The sequence below is a fragment of the Staurois parvus genome, unplaced genomic scaffold (genome assembly GCF_062004578.1).
Source record: "Staurois parvus isolate SC_StPar_1 unplaced genomic scaffold, SC_StPar_1.0 ptg000202l, whole genome shotgun sequence".
Classification (NCBI taxonomy): domain Eukaryota; kingdom Metazoa; phylum Chordata; class Amphibia; order Anura; family Ranidae; genus Staurois; species Staurois parvus.
The window spans coordinates 1,706,966-1,727,500 of NW_028317998.1; the positions used below are offsets into that span (position 1 = coordinate 1,706,966).

At 41.5% G+C, this 20,535-nt stretch overlaps 1 protein-coding gene across 1 annotated transcript in view; it reads left to right on the forward strand.

The window, feature by feature from the left end:
* Positions 1 to 20,535, forward strand: part of AMMECR1 (AMMECR nuclear protein 1) — a 218,086-nt gene that overhangs the window by 160,792 nt on the left and 36,759 nt on the right. Inside the window, exon 5 of the mRNA XM_089678269.1 lies at positions 964 to 1,054. Within this exon, the coding sequence (XP_089534395.1) occupies positions 964 to 1,054 (91 nt within the window). The remainder of the gene's footprint in view (positions 1 to 963; positions 1,055 to 20,535) is intronic.

Consider the following 20,535-nt stretch of genomic DNA (forward strand, 5'->3'; position numbering starts at 1 on the left):
TAGACTGCATTTTCTGAAATATTTTGCTTGTCCATACAATGGTTACTGCAATTGTTACTGGGCATCATACACGATTTAAAGCTGAACTGTAAAAATTCTAAAGTGCTCTTGCAGTTGGGGCTCTCCGTGCACTGTAAGGGTTAAATGCTCATTTTTTTTATTTAGTTGACCTTTTTAAATGCAGTTTTACTTTGGTGTTCCGTAAGTTGCAGGCACTCTGATATCCTCAAATACTGTTCAGGACCCAGCAGTCCAGCATTTAAAATGCAGACCCCAGGGGTCTGCCAAAAACAGAGTGTTGGAGGGAAGAAGAGAGCCAGTGCTTTTTAATGGTACCTTAGAGTAAGGCTGACAATACATTATACAATTTTTTTTTTTTTTTTTTTTTTTTTAAGATTTACCAAAAACCATATAATAGGGGGTCAAACCTAAAAACTTTCAATTGTTTCCAATCAGACAGGCCCTTGCATTATATATTTGAAGGTAAAAATAAAGGAGATTACGCAGAAAATTGTATAATGTATGGCCAGCCTAAGACAAGAATTTAACACTTGCAGTGAGGGGGAGCCCCACTGTATCTGTTGTTTTGATGGTCTTCCCCCACCCCACCCCCCCATAGTTCAGCTTTAGGATGTCTGTATCTACTTCCAAGGTGACACTAAAGTAGTATTTTTTTAATGCACTCTTTTTCCCACTGTAGCCAACTCCTGCATGTACTTGCATCACTTACTGCTCATTCTTCACCTCCCTTTTTTTTTTTTTTTCTGCAGACTGTTCTACTTGCAGGTTTTGTACCTCCAGATTAAAATATAAACTACTTTTTTTATTTTGCAGCATTAACTTCTAAAGGACAAGGAAAGGAAATAAATGGCCAAAATTCTTTGTGACCTTCCACGCAGCTCTAGAATAATTGTTGTATTATCTCTGCTGCAATGTACTAACCAAACTACTGGTTTCTTTCAGGTGGGTGTACATGGCATTAGAATAGAATTCATCAATGAAAAAGGATCCAAAAGAACCGCCACGTACTTACCGGAGGTTGCAAAGGAGCAAGGTCATTGATGTACTTTATTTCATAACAATTGGTTAAAGAGTTAAAAAAACAAAAACAAAAAAAAAACAAACAAAAAAAACACAAATTACATACAAACCAGAAATACAATATGTGACCTTGCAGTGATGTCAGATGGTGGATCAGATAATTGTAAGGCTTCTATCTTAAATTTGAATTATTTTGTCAATGTTATCTGTTTAAAAATGCAGTAGTTGATTCTTCCACTGTAAGGCTAGGAATTGTTTTAAGGGAGCCTGTCAACCATTTAGATTTGTAAAACCCTGCCTAAAAGCTGATACAAGATGTATATTATCTGTCATCCAGAAAACCCTCATCTGTGTGTCTCTGATATAGTGTAACTCTACAAAGGCTTTTGAGCCTAAGTCCATCCATCTCACTGCACCCAGTGCTGCAAGTGTGCCCAAATTGGACAGAAAAGTGCTTTTATTGGGCAGGGAGAATAGCAGCTTGGCAAGGTGTAGCCCATATGTCAGGCATTTAGTAACTAAATCAGAGATGCATGCAGAGAAGGGGTGTTTGGATTGTAAAGGTAATGACGTGAAACTTATGGTTTCTTTACCAAGGACTTTAATTTCAAAATGTTTAAATGGGTTTGTTTAAACTTTCAGTTCACCTAAATTTTATTTCAGATTTGTTTATTGCTAGAGGTGCAAAAAAACTAAAACCTTTTGTTTAGGTGTACTGAACTTATGTTCAAACTATAAATTTTAGATGCCTTGGCTAGACCGTTCCAAAAACAAAACATATTACAACTTGCCTAAAAGCCTAATTGCAGTAGAAGTATGGACAGATATGTTGGAGAAAGAGTTGCAGTAATTTGTGCTCCTTGGTATACCTGTGTACGAATGTGTGCTACTGGCATAAATCCATGAAGCCTACTTGCTGTGCCATATTTTCATGATAGTGTGCTATATACAGATTTACAAATTGTACCTCTGTTGCTCTGTCTTTAACGTGATACAGCTATTGCACTTGATAGATGAGTTGAATACAGAATGGAGAGCATACTGTTATCAATATATATCTGAGATGATGCATCTAGAATAAGATCAGGAGAAAGATAAAACACAATCCACACTGCTGTAGCAATAAGAGTGTGTGTGTGTGTGTGTATATATATGTATGTATACCTATATATTACACACACACACACACACACACACACACACACACACTATACAAAGTCTACACACCCCTGTTAAAATGTCAGGTTTCTGTGATGTAAAAAAAATGACAAATCATTTCAGAAATTTTTCCACCTTTAATGTGACCTATAAACTGTACAACTCAGTTGAACAACAAACTGAAATCTTTTAGGTGGAGAGAAGTAAAACTAAAATATGATTGCATAAGTGTGCACATGCCTAAACTAATACTTTGTTGAAGCTCCTTTTTATTTGATTCCAGCATTCAGTCTTTTTGGGTATGAGTCTATCAGCATGGCACATCTTGATTTGGCAATATTCACCCACTCTTCCTTGCAAAAACACTCCAAATCTGTAGGATTGCGAGGGCATCTCCTGTGCCCAGCCCTCTTCAGATCACCCCACAGCTTTTCGATTGGATTCAGGTCTAGGCTTTGGCTGGGCCATCCCAAAACTTGAATCTTCTTCTGGTGAAGCCATTCCTTTATTGATTTGGATGTATGCTTTGGGTCGTTGTCATGCTGAAAGACCAAGTTCCTCTTCATGTTCCATTTTCTAGCAGAAGCCTGAAGGTTTTGTGCCAATATTGACTGGTATTTGGAACTGTTAATAATTCCCTCTACCTTGACTAAGGCCTCAGTTCCAGCTGAAGAAAAACGGCCCCAAAGCATGATGCTGCCACTACCATGCTTCACTGTGGGTATGGTGTTCTTTTGGTGATGTGCAGTGTTGTTTTTGCTCCAAACATATCTTTTGGAATTATAGCCAAAAAGTTTAACCTTGGTTTCATCAGTCCATAACACATTTTCCCACATGGTTTTGGGAGACTTCAGATGTGTTTTTGCAAAATTTAGCCGGGCTTGGATTTTTTTCTTCATAAGAAAAGACCACTCTACCCCATAGCCCAGACATATGAAGAATACGGGAGATTGCTGTCACATGTACCACACAGCCAGTGCTTGCCAGATATTCCTGCAGCTCCTTTAATGTTGCTGGAGGCCTCTTGGCAGCCTCTGAGACCAATTTTCTTCTCTCTTCATCAGTTTTGGAGGGACATCCATTTTTTTGGTAATGTCTCTGTTGCGCCATTTTTTTCTCCACGTGATGGCTGTCCTCACTGTGTTCCATGGTATATCTATTCTTCTTACACAGGATTTATATTGCGCCAACAGTTTGCGCAGCACTTTACAAAATGAAGATAGACAACAGTTAAAACACAATTTGGTACAAGAGAAAACAGAGGGCCCTGCTCGTTAGAGCTTACAATCTAGGAGGAAGGGTTGAGTGATACAAAAGGTATCTAATGCTTTGGAAATTCTTTTGTACCCTCCTCCTGACTGATAGCTGTTAACAATGAGATCCCTCTGATGCTCTGGAAGCTCTCTGCGGACAATGGCTTTTGCTGTAGGATGCAACTAAGAAAATGACAGGAAAGACCTACTAGAACAGCTGAACTTTATTTGGGGTTATTCAAAGTCACTTTAAATGATGGCAGGTATGTACTGACTCCTATTTAACATGATTTTGAATGTGATTGCATAATTCTGAACACCGCTACATCCCCAGTTGCAAGAGGGTGTGCATGCTTATGCAACCATGTTATTTTAGTTTGTTTACTCTCCCCCCCCAAATATTTCATTTTGTTTTTCAATAGCGCTGTATTGTACAGTTTATAGGTCACATTGAAGGTGGAAACCGTTCTGAAATAATTTATCTCTCTCATTTTTTTACACCACAGAGAGCTGACATTTTAACAGGGGTGTGCAGACTTTTTATATCCACTGTATGTCACTGTGTGTGTGTGTGTGTGTGTGTGTGTGTGTGTATATATGTATGTGTGATGTGATATATATATATATATATATATATATATATATATATATGTGTGTGTGTGTGTGTGTGTGTGTGTGTGTGTGTGTGTGTATGTGAAACTGTTGAAAGAAAAAGTATGTGAACCCCTTGGGATTATGTGGAGTTTTGCATAAAATGTGCTCTGAATGTCATCCAAGTCACAACAATAGAAGAACACAGTCTGCTGAACATAATACTACACAAACATTAGATGTTGCCATGGTTTAATTGCACATAACATGTAAACATTCACAGTGCAGGGAGGAAAAAGTATGTGAACCTTTGGACTTAATAACTGGTTGACCCTCCTTTGGCAGCAATAACCTCAACCAAACGTTTCCTGTAGTTGCAGATCAGACCTGCACAACGATCTGGAGTAATTTTGGACCACTCCTCTTCACAAAACTGTTTCAGTGTAGCAATATTGTTGGGATGTCTGGTGTGAATCGCTCTCTTAAGGTCATGCCACAGCATTTCAATCGGGTTGAGGTCAGCAGCCCCAAACCATGATGCTCCCTCCACCATGTTTTACAGTGGGGATGAGGTTTTGATGTTGGTGTGCTGTGCCTTTTTTTCTCCACACATAGTGTTGTGTGTTCTTCCCAAACAACTCAATCTTGGTTTCATCTGTCCACAGTATATTTTGCCAGTAGTGCTGTGGAACATCCAGGTGCTCTTTTGCAAACTTCAAACGTGCTGCAATATTCTTTTTGGACAGCAATGGCTTCCTCCGTGGTGTCCTCCCATGTACTCCATTCTTGTTTAATGTTTTCCTTATTGTAGATGTGTCAACAAAAATGTTAGCATGTGCCAGAGATTTCTGTAGGTCTTTAGCTGACACTCTGGGATTCTTCTTTACCTCATGCAGCATTCTGCGCTGTGCTCTTGCAGTCATTTTTACAGGATGACCACGCCTAGGGGAGAGTAGCAACAGTGCTAAACTTTCTCCATTTGTAGACAGTCTGTCTTACCGTGGACACATGAACATCAAGGCTTTTGGAGATACTTTTGTAACCCTTTCCAGCTTCATGCAAGTCAACAATTCTTGATCGTAGGTCTTCTGAGAGCTCTTTTCTGCGAGGCATGGTTCACATCAGACAGTGCTTCTTGAAACCAGTAAACCCCAAACAGTTTTGTGTTCTTTAAGGGCAGGACAGCTGTCAGCAACACATCCAATATCATCACACTGATTGGAGTCAAGGTTGGCTCACTCCTGGCTTCAATTAGCTTTGGGAGAAGTCATTAAGCTGGGGCCTCACATACTTTTTCCTCCCTGCACTGTGAATGTTTACATGTTATGTGCAATTAAACCATGGCAACATCTAATGTTTGTGTAGTATTATGTTCAGCAGATTGTGTTCTTCTATTGTGACTTAGATGATGTTCAGAGCACATTTTATGCCCAATTCATGCAAAACTCCACGTAATCCCAAGGGGTTCACATACTTTTTCTTGCAACTGTGTGTGTGTGTATAATATGTATATGTGTATGTGTGTGTGTGTGTATGTGTGTATGTATGTATATATATATATATATATATATATATATATATATATTCTCACACACTGCTCAAAAAAATTAAAGGAACACTTTTTTTAATCGGAGTATACCATCAAGTCAGTTAAGCGCCTGGGATATTGATCTGGTCAGTTAAGTAGCAGAGGGGGTTGTTAATCAGTTTCAGCTGCTTTGGTGTTAATGAAATTAACAGGTGCACTCTGTGAGCAACAATGAGACCCCCCAAAACAGGAATGGTTTTACGGTGGAGGCCACTGACATTGTTTTCCTTAATCATCTTTTCTGACAGTTTTTCACTAGTTTTGCATTTGGCTAGGGTCAATGTCACTATTGGTAGCATGAGGTGATACCTGCACCCTACAATATGTGCCATTGCCAGAAGGTTTGCTGTGTCTCCCAGTGCAGTCTCAAGAGCATGGAGGAGATTCCAGGAGACAGGCAGTTACTCTAGGAGAGCTGGACAGGGCTGTAGAAGGTCCTTAACCCATCAGCAGGAACGGTATCTGGTTCTTGTGCAAGGAGGAACAGGATGAGCACTGCCAGAGCCCTACAAAATGACCTCCAGCAGGCCACTGGTTACATAGTAAGTCTGGCTGAAAAAAAAAGTCAAAAGTCCATCCAGTTTAACCATAGAAAAAAAAAAGTTATAATCCTATACCCACAATTGATCCAGAGGAAGGAAAAAAAACCCAGCAAAGCATGATCCAATTTGCACCTGCTCGGGAAAAACATTCCTTCCTGATCCCCCGAGAGGCAATCAGATATTGCCTGGATCAACTTTACCTATAAATGTTAGTATCCAGTTATATTCTGTGTATCTAAGAAAGAATCCTGGCCTTTTTTGAAGCAATCCACTGAGCTGGCCAGAACCAACTGAGAGTCTATTCCACATTTTCACAGCTCTCACTGTGAAGAAACCTTTCTGTGTTTGGAGATTAAATTTCTTTTCCTCCAGATGTAAAGAGTGCCCCCTTGGCCTCTGTGTTGACCTCAGGGTGAATAGCTCTACACCGAGTTCACTATATGAACCACTGATGTATTTATACATTTTGATCATATCCCCCCTTAATCTCCTCTTCTCAAGAGAGAATAAATTCAGTTCCTCTAATCTTTCCTCATAGCTGATCTCCTCCATGCCTCGTATCAGTTTAGTTGCCCTTCTCTGTACTTTCTCAAGTTCCCCAAAGTTCTTTTTGTGAATTGGTGCCCAAAACTGAACTGCATTTTCCAGATGAAGTCTTACTAATGATTTGTACAGGGGTAATATGATATCTCTCTCTGGAGTCTATACCTCTTTTAATACAAGAGAGGATTCTGATTGCTTTAGAGACCGCATGCCATTATTAAGCTTGTGATTTACCAGGACCCCCAGATCCTTCTCCACCATTGATTCCCCCAGTTGTACCCCCCCTAGTATGTATGATGCTTGCATGTTCTTAACCCCCAAGTGCATAACCTTTCATTTATCAACATTAAATCTCATTTGCCATATAGATGCCCAATTAAACAGTGCATTGAGGACGGCTTGTAAGTTGAAGACATCTTGTAAGGATGTTATTCTACTGCACAGCTTGGTGTCATCTGCAAAGACTGAAATGGTATTTTTAATCTCAGACCCTGTATAGTTTATAAATAAATTAAAACGTAAGGGTCCCAACACTGAACCCTGGGGTACACCACTGATGACCCAAGACCATTCAGAGTATGAATCATTAACCACTACTCTCCGAATATGATCTTTTAGCCAGTTTTCTATCCATTTACATATGGATTTTTCCAAGCCCATAGACTTTACCTTACAAATTAGCCGTGTGGGGAACTGTCAAAATCTTTGGCAAAATCCAAGTATACCATGTCCACCGCCACCCCTCTGGCCAAGGTTTTGCTCACCCCCTCATAAAGAGAAATCATATTTGTTTGACAACTTCTGTCTTTCATGAATCCATGCTGTCTGTTGCTTAATTTTTTTTTTTCCAACAAGAACTTATCTATGTGGTCTTTTATTAAACTCTCCAATATCTTCCCAACTATAGCAGTTAAACTAACAGGTCTGTAATTACTTAAGATTTTGATCCCTTTTTAAATATTGGCACCACATTGGCCTTATGCCAATCCAGTGCTACTATGCCAGTCATTAAAGAGTCCCTAAAAATTAGAAACAATGGCTTTGAAATGACAGAGCTCAATTCTTTAAGGACCCATGGCTATATGCCATCTGGTCCAGGTGCTTTATTAAGTGTTCTTGCATGGCAAGACCACTTACTGTTATCTCACATATATATTATTATTATAGCCAATTTTACCACCCTAACTCCTCCCACAGTTTTTACACTACATAGACAGTAATATACCGAAACGTGCGGATTGTTCCTGATTGGTGTGCTATTACTTTGTGGAACGTTTCGCCGAATGGTTCATGAAATATCGGCGTTTTTGTGGTGAAATTGGTCCCATAGGAATGAATGGTGCAATGTTCAAAACTAGAGTGGGAGCTGACAAAAGCTAGAGTGTGAGCTGAAAAATCAGGACATGATTTCTAAATTGCCATTACTCCCTCATTTTCAAGCCCACCTACACAAAACGTTCAGCTATCCCTGCTGCCACTAAAAATGTCCACAGCTAAGCCATAGTCCTGATAGTTTTCACAATATGACCATTTGTTTTCAACTCACGCCGCCCAGTGAAACTGCACTCCAGCCACCTCAAATTTGAAGGGCAATTTAATGAAGATTTTCTGTCCAGAGCAAAGAAGCCAATATCTGACCTTCACTCAAGAGGATATACCCAACTGGTCTGGGCAGCCACTACAAAAAAAACACACTGTTGGATCATATTTACATCTCCAGGGTGCAGCACTGTCTCCAGTCAGGAGTACTGCACAGTTATTACAGCTATCATGATCCTGTGTATTGTGTTTTGAGCAGTGGTTGTGAACATGCTTAGAGCCTGCATAAACGGGGCATGAGCGTTGCCAGGAAACAGTGGTTGTGAATACTGATTATCATCAAACAGCACACCTTCACCTCCATTCTACGTCAAGATGCTGAGACCCCCCCAATGCATGTGGTCATACCTTCATCTGCTAGGCTTGATAATGCTGCTAATGTTTTTGTAAATGTATGTTTTAATGTAATTGTAAAGCACTTTGGGCAACAACATTGCAATTAAATGTGCTATATAAATAAAAGTTGAAATGCATTTCTCACTCTATCAAGCTTACCATGTGCACTTTTTAAATTTGATCAATCAATTGGTTAGTGTAAGGTTTACTATCTTTACTCACTCCAAACACTCCACACAGTTACTCTGCCCACTCCATAAAGTTACTCTGCCCAGTCCAACCTTTTCACAGTTACTCCAGCAACTCCAAACACACAACAGTTACTCAAGCCACTCCACCCAGTTACTCTGCCCACTCCAGTTGTAGACTACTGGTGGAGGCAAGAATACTTCACACAATTTCCCCAGAAATTGTAGCTTTTCTAGTTCCCCTTTATTCTGTCTAAATATTTTTGGATCATATCAATTGTGAGCCAATGTGGATCATTTGGATCTGTGTCAATATCATGCCCATTATGGACAAGAGCTCCCCCATGCTTCTTTGTATATACAGAGCTGAAGAAGGTATTAAATAAATTTGCTTTCTCTTTGTCCCCAGTCACCCACTCTAGATTATTTTGTAAAGGGCCTACATGCTCGAACCGAACCTTTTACTATTAATATATTTGAAGAATTTTTTGGGGTTGGTCCTGCAATCTATTGCAATCTGTCGTTCGTTTTCAATTTTTTCAACCTTTATATTTTTTTTTTGCATATTCTGTTATATTCTTTGTCATATTTAAACGATGATCGCGTTACTTCATTTTTATATTGAATAAAAGCTCTTTTCTTATTATCTATAGCTTTTTTAACTTTGGCCGTAAGCCACGTAGGTTAGATTTTTAGCCTTTTAAACTTGTTGCCCATGTGAATATATATTGCAGTGTGTTCACAGTCTTTTTGAAGAACTCCGATTTCTGTGTTATGTTCATCAATGCCAATATTCCCTCCCAGTCTAAGTCTTGGAGAGCGGCTCTTGGCCTTGGAGAATTACCTGTCTTGAAATTGAGTGTTTTTATTTTTCCTGTATGTGCTTGCTGTTTACAGCTAACAAATGAAATCATGTTATGGTCACTGCTACCCAGATGTTCTTTTATATGGACTTTCGTAATAAGCTCTGCATAGTTGAGATTACCAGGTCCAGCAGAGCATCATTCCTAGTAGGGGCCTCTATGAACTGTAACATAAAATTGTCCTGCAGTAGGTTTTAAAAATGTTTGCCCTGTTTCTGCTGTACCATTACTCCCGTCAATTTCCGGGTAGTTAAAATCCTCCATTATTATCACTGTCCCAGTCCTTTCGATCTGTGCAAGGAGCTGAGTTTCCACCTCCCCATAAACACTGGGAGGCTTATAACAAACTCCAATGATTACCTTTTGTAGTACGCACCCCCATGTGCAGTTCCACCCATAATACTTCAGCCTCATCACACTCTCCATCAACTAGGTCCTCTTTCACACTTGCTCTGAGATCACTTCTCACATAGAGACATACACCACCACCTTTTCTATTTACTCTGTCTCTCTGAAAGAACATAGCCAGGAATATTAATGGCCCAGTCTTGTGAAGAATGAAGCCAAGATTCAGCAATAGTAATTCAATCATAGCTCTCCTCATGCAACAAAGCTTCCAACTCACCTATTTTGCTTGGCAGACTTCTGGCATTGGTGAACAAATACTTTAATCGATTGACACCTTCTTCACACGTATTTTGCATATTTTTTATTTTCATACAAATGGTACCAATTCCACTGGTTGTTTGTAACATGGGAACCTTCATATCTGCCATAGCCCCCCCCCCCCCCATTTTTCCCCATTCCACCCACCAATAAGTACTGACTGATCTTTCTGCCCCATTATAATCTAATCTTCCCTCCCCCTCGATCTTAGTTTAAATACTCCTCCAGCCTTCCCATAAACTTTTCCCCCAGCACAGCAGACCCCCTTCCATTTAGGTGCAGACCATCTCTAGCATATAGGTTGCACCCCAATGAATCAGCCCAGTGCTCTAGAGACCCAAATCCTTCCCTCTTACACCAGATCTTCAGCCATGCATTGAGTTCTCTAATCTCCCCCTGTCTTTCCTGAGTTGTGCATGGCACAGGTAATATTTCAGAGAATATCGTCTTGGAGGTCCTTCCCTTCAACTCTCAGCCTAGTTCTTTAAATTGATTATTAAAGAGCCTCCACCTTCCATGTATTCTGTAATTGGTTCCAACATGAACCAAGACAGCTGGGTCATGCCCAGCCCCTCCCAGTAATTTATCAACCCGATCCACCACATGCCGAACCCTGGCACCAGGGAGACAGCAAACCATTCGGTTGAGGCGATCCTGGCAACAAATTATTCTATCAGTCATTTTGATCATAGAATCCCCTACTAGCCCCTACAGGCCTTCCTGCACTACCCTCACCACCCCTCCCAGATGGTCTTTCCTCCCGGCTGTTAGGGATAGCAGTGACATCCAGGGCTGTCACCCCTGAGCTTGCCACCCCCATAATCTTCACCCAACTTGGCAAATCTATTTGGGTACTCAAACCCAGGGCCAGCCTTCCTTTTGTGTGAGCCCCTACCACTCCCTCTCGTTACAGTAACCCATCTTCCTACCTGATAATCCTGATTAGCCCGTCTGCCCTCCACATCAATCCCATTAGCTACCTGCTCAAAGAGCAGTAGACCCCTTTTCAAGGTTGATGGCTCTGCACAGCGTTCCAACTTTCTCCTCCAAACATCTAACGTGAGATTCCAGAAGGGCAAGATGCTCACATCTGTCGCAGCGGTATTCATCCTGGAGCTGTTGCTCCATACATGTGGTAACCCTGCTAGCACTTATATTCCAGTTACAATATTAACAGGAAAGATCAGTTGTCACTTACAGGTTAGTAGACTCCTGTTATAATCTCCTGTTTTCAACTCCGGTTTTTTAACTCCACTTATCAAAGGTCAACTTAGTCAAGTGGTGTGAATGTCTCTAACCAAACAGTCAGAAACAGACGTCATGAGGGTGGCCTGAGGGCCCTACATCCTCTAGTGGGCCCTGTGCTCACTGCCCGACACCATAGAGCTCGATTGGCATTTGCCATTGAACACTAGAATTTATAGGTCCGCCACTGGCACACTGTGCTTTTCACAGATGAGCAGGTTCACCATGAGCACATGTGACAGACCTGAATGGCGCTGGAGAAGCCATGGAGAATGTTATGCTGCCTTTAACATCGTTCAGCATGACTGTTTTGGTGGTGGGTCAGTGATGGTCAGAGGAGGCATATCAATGGAAGGGACACAGACCTTTACAGGCTAGACAATGGCACCCTGACTGCAATTAAGTATCGGGATGTAATCCTTGGACCCATTGTCAGACCCCAATCTGGTGCAGTGGGTCCTGGGTTCCTCCTGGTGCACGACAATGCCCGGCCTCATGTGGCAGAAGTATGCAGGCAGTTCCTGGAGGATGAGGGAATTGATGCCATTGAATAGCCCCCACATACTCGCCTGACCTAAATCCAATAGAACACTTCTGGATTTGGTCCATCCGATGCTGCCAGGTTGCACCTCACTCTCCAGGAGCACAGTGATGCCCTGGTCCAAATCTTGCAGGAAATACCCAGGACACCATCTGTTGTCTCATTAGGAGCATGCCCCAATGTTGTCAGGCATGCATACAAGCACGTGGGAACCATACCAACTACTGAGTACCTGCTGCATCATTTTTTCGCTTTGATTTTCAGGGTGTCTTTAAATTCAGTCCATTATAGGTTGATAATTTTCATTTCCATGAAACGATGGGGCATCCTTACGTTCCTAACACATTACCCAGTCCATATCAGTATAGATATCCAGCATATTTTTTCTCCTTGAGATCTGACGTGTTCTCAAAGTGTTCCTTTAATTTTGCCAAATGTATTGGGACACCCCTCCAAATTATTGAATTCAGGTGTTCCAATCACCTCCACGGCCACAGGTGTATAAAATCAAGCACCTTGGCATGCAGACTGCTTCTACAAATATTTGTGAAAGAATGGGTCGCTCTCAGGAGCTCAGTAAATTCAAGCGTGGTACTGTGATAGGTTGCCACCTGTGCAATAAGTCCATCTGTGAAATTTCCTTGCTACTAAATATTTGACAGTCAACTGTTAGTGGTATTATAACAAAGTGGAAGCCACTGGGGACAACAGCAACTCGGCCATGAAGTGGTAGGCCACGTAAAAAGATAGAGGGGTCAGCGCTCAAGGTGCCAACTGTCTGCAGAGTCCATAGCTAAAGACCTCCAAACTTCATGTGACCTTCAGAGTAGCACAACCGTTCATAGAGAGCTTCATGGAATGGGTTTCCGTATCTGAGCAGCTGCATCCAAGTCTTACATCACCCAGTGCAATGCAAACCGGATGCATTGGTGTATACACGTTGACACTGGACTCTAGAGCAGTGGAGACTTGTTCTCTGGCATAATGAATCACGCTTCTCTGTCTGGCAATCTGATGGACATGTCTGGGTTTGGCGGTTGCCAGGAGAACAGAACTTGCCTGACTGCATTGTGCCAAGTGTAAAGTTTGTTGGAGGGGGAATTATAATGTGGGGTTGTTTTTCAAGGGATGGGCTTGGCCCCTTAGTTCCAGTGAAGGAAACAAGGAGTCGGCATACCAAGACATTCTGGACAATTTCATTCTCCCAACTTTGTGGGAACAGTTTGGGGATAGCCCCTTCCTGTTCCAACATGACTGTGCACCAGTGCACAAAGCAAGGTCCATAAAGACATGGATGAGCGAGTCTGGAGTGGAGGAACTTGACTGGCCTGCACAGAGACCTGATCTCAAGCTGGTAGAACACCTTTGGGATGAATTAGAGCGGAGACTGCAAGCCAGGCCTTCTCATCTGACACTACTGCCTGACCTCACAAATGTGCTTCTGGAGGAATGGTCAAGCATTCCCATAGACACACTCATAAACCTTGTGGACAGCCTTCCCAGAGGAGCTATAGCTGCAAAGGGTGGGCCAAGTCAATATTGATCCCTACGGACTACACTGTAAAGTAGTGAGTGTACAGCCTGTATAACAATGTAAATTTGCTGTCCCCTCAAAATAACTCCACACAGCCATTTAATGTCTAAACTTCTGGCCACAAAAGTGAGTACACCCCTAAGTGAAAATGTCCAAAGTGTCAATATTTTGTGTGGCCACTATTATTTTACAACACTGCCTTAACCTTCTTGGGCATGGAATTCGCCAGAGCTTCAGAGGTTGCCACTGGAGTCCTCTTCCACTCCTCCATGATGACATCACGGAGCTGGTGGATGTTAGAGACCTTGCTCTCCTTCACCTTCCATTTGAGGATGCCCCACAGATGCTCAATAGGGTTTAGGTCTGGAGACATGTTTGGCCAGTCCATCACCTTTACCCTCAGCTTCTTTAGCAAGGCAGTGGTCGTCCTGGAGGTGTGTTTGGGGTTTATGTTGGAATACTGCTTTGCGGCCCAGTCTCCGGAGGGAGGGGATCATGCTTTGCTTCAATATGTCACAGTACATGTTGGCATTCATGGTTCTCTCAATGAATTGTAGCTCCCCAGTGCTGGCAGCACTCATGCAGCACCAGACCATGACACTACCACCATGCTTGACTGTAGGCAAGACACACTTGTCTTTGTACTCTTCACCTGATTGCCGCCACACACGCTTGACACCATCTGAACCAGATAAGTTTATCTTGGTCTCATTAGACCACAGGACATGGTTCCAGTAATCCATGTCCTTAGTCTGCTTGTCTTCAGCAAACTGTTTGCGGGCTTTCTTGTGCATCATCTTTAGAAGAGGCTTCCTTCTGGGACGAAAGCCATGCAGACCAATTTGATGCAGTGTGCGGTGTATGGTCTGAGCACTGACAGGCTGACCCCCACCCCTTCAACCTCTGTAAAAATGCTGGCAGCTCTCATATGTCTATTTCCCAAAGACAATTTCTGGATATGACCCTGAGCACGTGCATTCAGCTTCTTTGGTTGACCATGGCGAGGCCTGTTCTGAGTGGAACCTGTCCTGTTAAACCACTGTATGGTCTTGGCTACCGTGCTGGAGCTCCGTTTTCAGGGTTTTGGTAATCTTCTTTTAGCCTAAGCCATCTTTATGTACAGCAACAATTCTTATTTTCAGATCCTCAGAGTTCTTTGCCATGAGATGCCATGTTGAACTTCCAGTGACCAGTGTAAGAGCGATAACACCAAATTTAACACACCTGCTCCCCATTCACACCTGAGACCTTGTAACACTAATGTCACATGACAAGGGGGGAGGGAAAATGGCTAATTGGGCCCAATTTGGACATTTTCACTTAGGGGTGTACTCACTTTTGTTGCCAGTGGTTTAGACACCGACCGCTGTGTGTTGAGTTATTTTGAGGGAACAGCAAATTTACACTGTTATAAAAACCATTACACTCGCTAGTTTACATTGTAGCAAAGTGTCGTTTCTTCAGTGTTGTCACATGAAAAGGTATAATAAAATAGTTCTAAAAATGGGGGGTGTACGCCCTTCTGTGAGATACTGTGTGTGTGTGTGTGTGTGTGTGTGTGTGTGTGTGTAGAGAGAGAGAGAATGTGTGTATATAATTTCTATTTTTATACCCCCACTCCACTGCCAGGCCATTTTTCAGTGCTCTGATAGTTTGACTAACAATTACTCCAGGAGAAATTTAATTTTATCTTTTTTTTTTTTTCTTTTGATGGTACTGAAAGACCACTATTTGTTTACCATTAAAGAAAAGAAGACCAAAGGTTTTGAAGGGGGGGAAACAAATATGTTTTCCCTTACCTATAACACATACCAGATAAAAATGCAAGGACATTGACATCCCTGAAATTACTCCTTTTTGGAAAGTAAATGCACCATGATATCTTGTTTTTTGCCACAATTTTTGAAAATTAAGAAATATGCAGGTGTCAAGGTGGCTAAACTATGCAGTTTGTGAATTAAGCACTAGATAAAGAAGCATTATAGGCTTTTATTTGGAGCTTGTGCACTATGACTGATGATAGAACAGCTAAGCTAAAGAGGAAGAAGTGTTTAAAGTTCAGGATGCACAGGAGACAGAGATTAAGCTGCAGTCATCTGTTTTATGTGAGTCTGAGCTGTGTAAGCAGTGGAGAGAAGCTAAATGCTGTGCATCTATAACCGCATCTAGTCCTAGCCATAACCCTGAAGGGGACATTAAGCATTGTATGACATTGGCTATATAGGTTGCGCTACACCATCTTTGTATATCTGTTTAATGTTGGGGGTTTAGTGAGATCACTCGGACGATTTATACGCTTGCAACTGGTGATTCATACAGTTTTATGTATTTGTATTTTTGTTTGACTGCGCTGATTGCTTTTTTACATTCTTCAAGGAGGTGGTTATATCCCAGCTTCAGACACACTACTGCTTCATGAAAAGGTCAAGTGTATGACTGGACACCTCTGATGAAGGGATTTGGTAGTTAATTGTTTGTGCACAGAGCAATGGAGTCATAGAGTAGGAAGCAAATTTTCACTAAGAGAAAAGAATCTTTAAAGTTTCCAAGTGTAAAAACAAAAGCTGCTAGTTCATCCCCAATACCCTCATATAACCCTTCCCACTCTGTTTTGTAGCAGGCATGAAAGAGGTCATAAGAACAGAGTGGGGGCCCTGCACTGTACTCCAGATAAAAAAAAAAAAATTACTTATCAGTAAAATCTTTTTGATCGTACAGCACTGAACATAAGTATCTTTAAATCCTTAAATAAAGTGGGATATCTAAAAGTAGTCCAGCCAGATGTCTCTCCTGTCCATAACCTGCGTGTGTGTGTATGTGTGTATGTGTATGTATATATATATATATATATATATATACACATACACATATACATATCTCAGTTCGGTCCATATATATTTGGACACAGGCACAATTTTTTTTTTCCAGATATTTACCAAAACATATTCAAGCTATAGTTATATAATGGATATGGGCTGAAGAGTCGCACTCTCAGGTAATTTGAGGGTATGTACATCCAAATTGGAGGAAGGGTTTAGGAATTACAGCTCTTATGAATAGCCATGCCCCCTTTTTCAAGGGACCAAAAGTAATTGGACAGTTGAATCATAAGCTGTTTCATGGCCAGGTGTGGGCTACTCCATTATTTATTCATCAATTAAGCAGGTAAAAGGTCTGGAGTTGATTCTAAGTGTGGTATATGCATTGGGAAACTATTGCTGTTAACCTACATTATGCGTTCAAAGCAGTTGTACATGCAAGTGAACTAGGCCATTGTAAGGATTCAAAAACAAAAAAAATCCATCTGAGAGATAGCAGCAACATTAGGAGTGGCCAAATCCAACAGTTTGGTACATTCTGAGGAAAGGAGAATGCACGGGTAAGCTCAGCAATATAAAAAGGCATGGACGTCCACGGAAGACAACCGTGGTGGATAATCACAAGATCCTCTCTATGGTAAAGAAAAACCCATTCACAACATCCAGACAAGTGAAGGACATTCTCCAGGAGTGTTCACAACAAGGTGCGAACCATAAGTCTGAAGAATAGAAAAGCCAGATTAGGCTTTGCCAAAAAACATCTAAAAAAAGCCAGAACAGTTCTGGAAAAGCATTCTTTGGATGGATGAAACTAAGATTAATCTGTACCAGAATGATAGGAAGAAAAAAGTGTGGAGAAGGCTTGGAACAGCTCATGATCCAAAGCACACAGTCATCTGTAAAACATGGTGAAGGCAGTGTGATGGCATGGGCATGCATGGCTTCCAGTGGCACTGGGTCATTGGTGTTTATTGATGTGACAGAAGCAGCTGGATGAATTCAGCAGTGTTTAGAGATATACTGTCAGCCCAGATTCAGCCAAATGCAGCAAACTTGATTGGACTGCGCTTCACAGTACACATGGACAATGATCCAAAACACACTGCAAAAGCAACCCAGGAGCTTTTGAAGGCAAAGTTGAAAATTCTGCAATGGCCAAGTCGATCACCTGATCTCAACCCCATTGAGCATGCATTTCACTTGCTGAAGACAAAACTAAAGGCAGAAAGACCCAAAAACAAAGAACAACTGAAGACAGCTGCAGTTAGAGCCTGGCAAAGCATCAGAAAGGAGGAAACCCAGTCTTTGTTAATGTCCATGGGTTCCAGACTTCAGGCAGTCATTGTCAGTAAAGGATTCTCAACAAAATATTACAAATGAACATTTTTATTTATTATATTAATTTGTCCAATTACTTTGGTCCTTTGAAAAAGGGGGGATGGCTATTCTTAAGAGCTGTAATCCTAAACCCTTCCTCCAATTTGGATGTACGTACCCTCAAATTAAACCTGAGAGTGTGCACTTGCAGCCCATATCTATTACATAACTATATCTTGAATATGTTTTGGTAAACACCTGACTTTGCTGTCCCCTCAAAATAACTCAACACATAGCCATTAATGTCTAAACCGCTGGCAACAAAAGTGAGTGAGAAAATGTCCAAATTGGGTTCAAAGTGTCAATATTTTGTGTGGCCACCATTATTTTCCAGCACTGCCTTAACCCTCTTGGGCCCGGAGTTCACTAGAGCTTCACAGCTTGCCACTGGAGTCCTTTTCCTCTCCTCCATGACGACATCACGGAGCTGGTGGATGTTGGAGACCTTGCACTCCTTCACCTTCCGTTTGAAGATGCCCCACAGATGCTCAAAAGGGTTTAGGTCTGGAGACATGCTTAGCCAGTCCATCACTTTTACCCTCAGCTAAAGAGCAAGGCAGTTTATCTTGGTCCCATCAGACCACAGGACATGGTTCCAGTAATCCATGTCCTTAGTCTGCTTGTCTTCAGCCAACGGTTTGCGGGCTTTCTTGTGCATCATCTTTAGAAGAGGCTTCCTTCTGGGACGATAGCCATGCAGACCAATTTGATGCAGTGTGTGGCTGATGGACTGAGCACTGACAGGCTGACACCCCCACCCCTTCAACCTCTGCAGCAATGCTGGCAGCGCTCATATGTCTATTTCCCAAAGACAACCTCTGGATATGACCCTGAGCACGTGTACTCAGCTTCTTTGGTCGACCATGGCGAGGCCTGTTCTGAGTGGAACCTGTTCTGTTAAACCACTGTATGGTCTTGGCCACCATGCTGCAGCTCAGTTTCAGGGTCTTGGCAATCTTATAACCTAGGCCATCTTTATGTAGAGCAACAATTCTTTTTTCAGATGCTCAGAGTTCTTTGCCATGAGAAGCCATGTTGAACTTCCAGTGACCAGTGTGAGAGTGAGAACACCAAATTATCACTCAAGCTGTACACTGACTACTTACATTGTAGCAAAGTGTAATTTCTTCAGTGTTGTCACATGAAAAGAGATAAAATATTTTCAAAAATGTGAGGGGTGTAATCACTTCTGTGAGATACTGTGTGTGTGTGTGTGTGTGTGTGTGTATGTATGTATGTATGTATATATATGTGTGTGTATATATATATATATATATATATATATATATGAAATATTAGACAGGCTCTTAATAAAGTGCTGGATAAGAGAGAGCCCCCTTCCTAATGATAAATTCTCACCTAATGTAACCATAGGTAAAAGAGGGCAACTATCCTTATTTTACTCAGGCTGCCTCAAAATCATGCATAGTCAGTGGCTGCACAACAAAGTGCAGCATCCCAACAAACGAACCGCTTGAGTGCCCCCCATAATAAATTGACAAGTTATGTCATATGCCACTTAGAGTGCCCTTTCTGTTTGTCATAAGATCACAATACTGTAGCTCTCCATTAATAAAAACTCATAATTAAAAAGTGCACAGCTTAATAAGTTAAGGAAATAAAAAAGAAAACCCAGCATGTTTCGCCACACGCCATGTGGAGTCGGGGCAGAGCCAAGCCTAAACCAAAGCAAGAATTTTGGCGAATTTTTGAATGGCCATAAACAGACCACATGGAAGGTAAACAAACTAATAATGGTCAAGGCGTCAACTGACCCAGAAGCTGCAGAAAAGCTCAAGTAGCTATGGTGCAGCAAGTCTTGATGGAATAATCACAATGGAAAAATCCAGACAAGAGAATGTAAGCCTCTCTTAGTAGAGAGAAGATGTCCATCACCTAAGTACACTATCAAAAAACAGATTAGTTAGGAGCCAAGAGGGGTCATGTTCCTGCTGCTTTTTTTTTCTTCTTGCTAGTAGACCTATGTTTAATCACTTGAAGATAACCGCATATTGCTCTGTTGAAAAGGATTTAAAAGGAAAAGCGAGAGGCTTCAAGTAGGCTTTTTAAATTTTTTTTTTTTTTTTTTGGATCATAATTCTACCAAGGCAGAGGAATTCTGGCACAAACAGATCAATGTGCACGATTAACTGAACATCAAGTTTCCATCAGCCAGTTACAGTTTTTGGAAGAGTCAGAGCGTTCACTTTAGAGGCGCTAGGTACTGATCAGTTCTCAATGGCCTGCAGCAGTGTTAGGAGAGCAAGGGAAGATCACTTCTGAAAGTTGGCTGTGGAAAGTGCAGAAGTTTCAGAATGGAAGCTGCCGACAGATGGTAACTTGAGAGCTAGTGAATGGAGATTTTTTTTTTTTTTTTTCAGGTGTTGGGGTGGCCTCCTCAGTTGCTAGGGAATTAATTTTGGAGTATGCATTCTGAAATAGAAAAATCTCCACTAAATAACACTCAAGCACAGCTTGGATGCTGTAAGTTACCAGCTGTCCATGGCTTCTGCACTTTACAAAGCCACTTTTTGGATGTGATCTCCCCTTGCATACCCAGCTCTGTTGCAGGTCATGGAGAACTGCTGATCAGTGCCTCGAACCTTCGGACTGCACTTTCTTGGATTCTCTTGTCTATTTGTAATGGATTA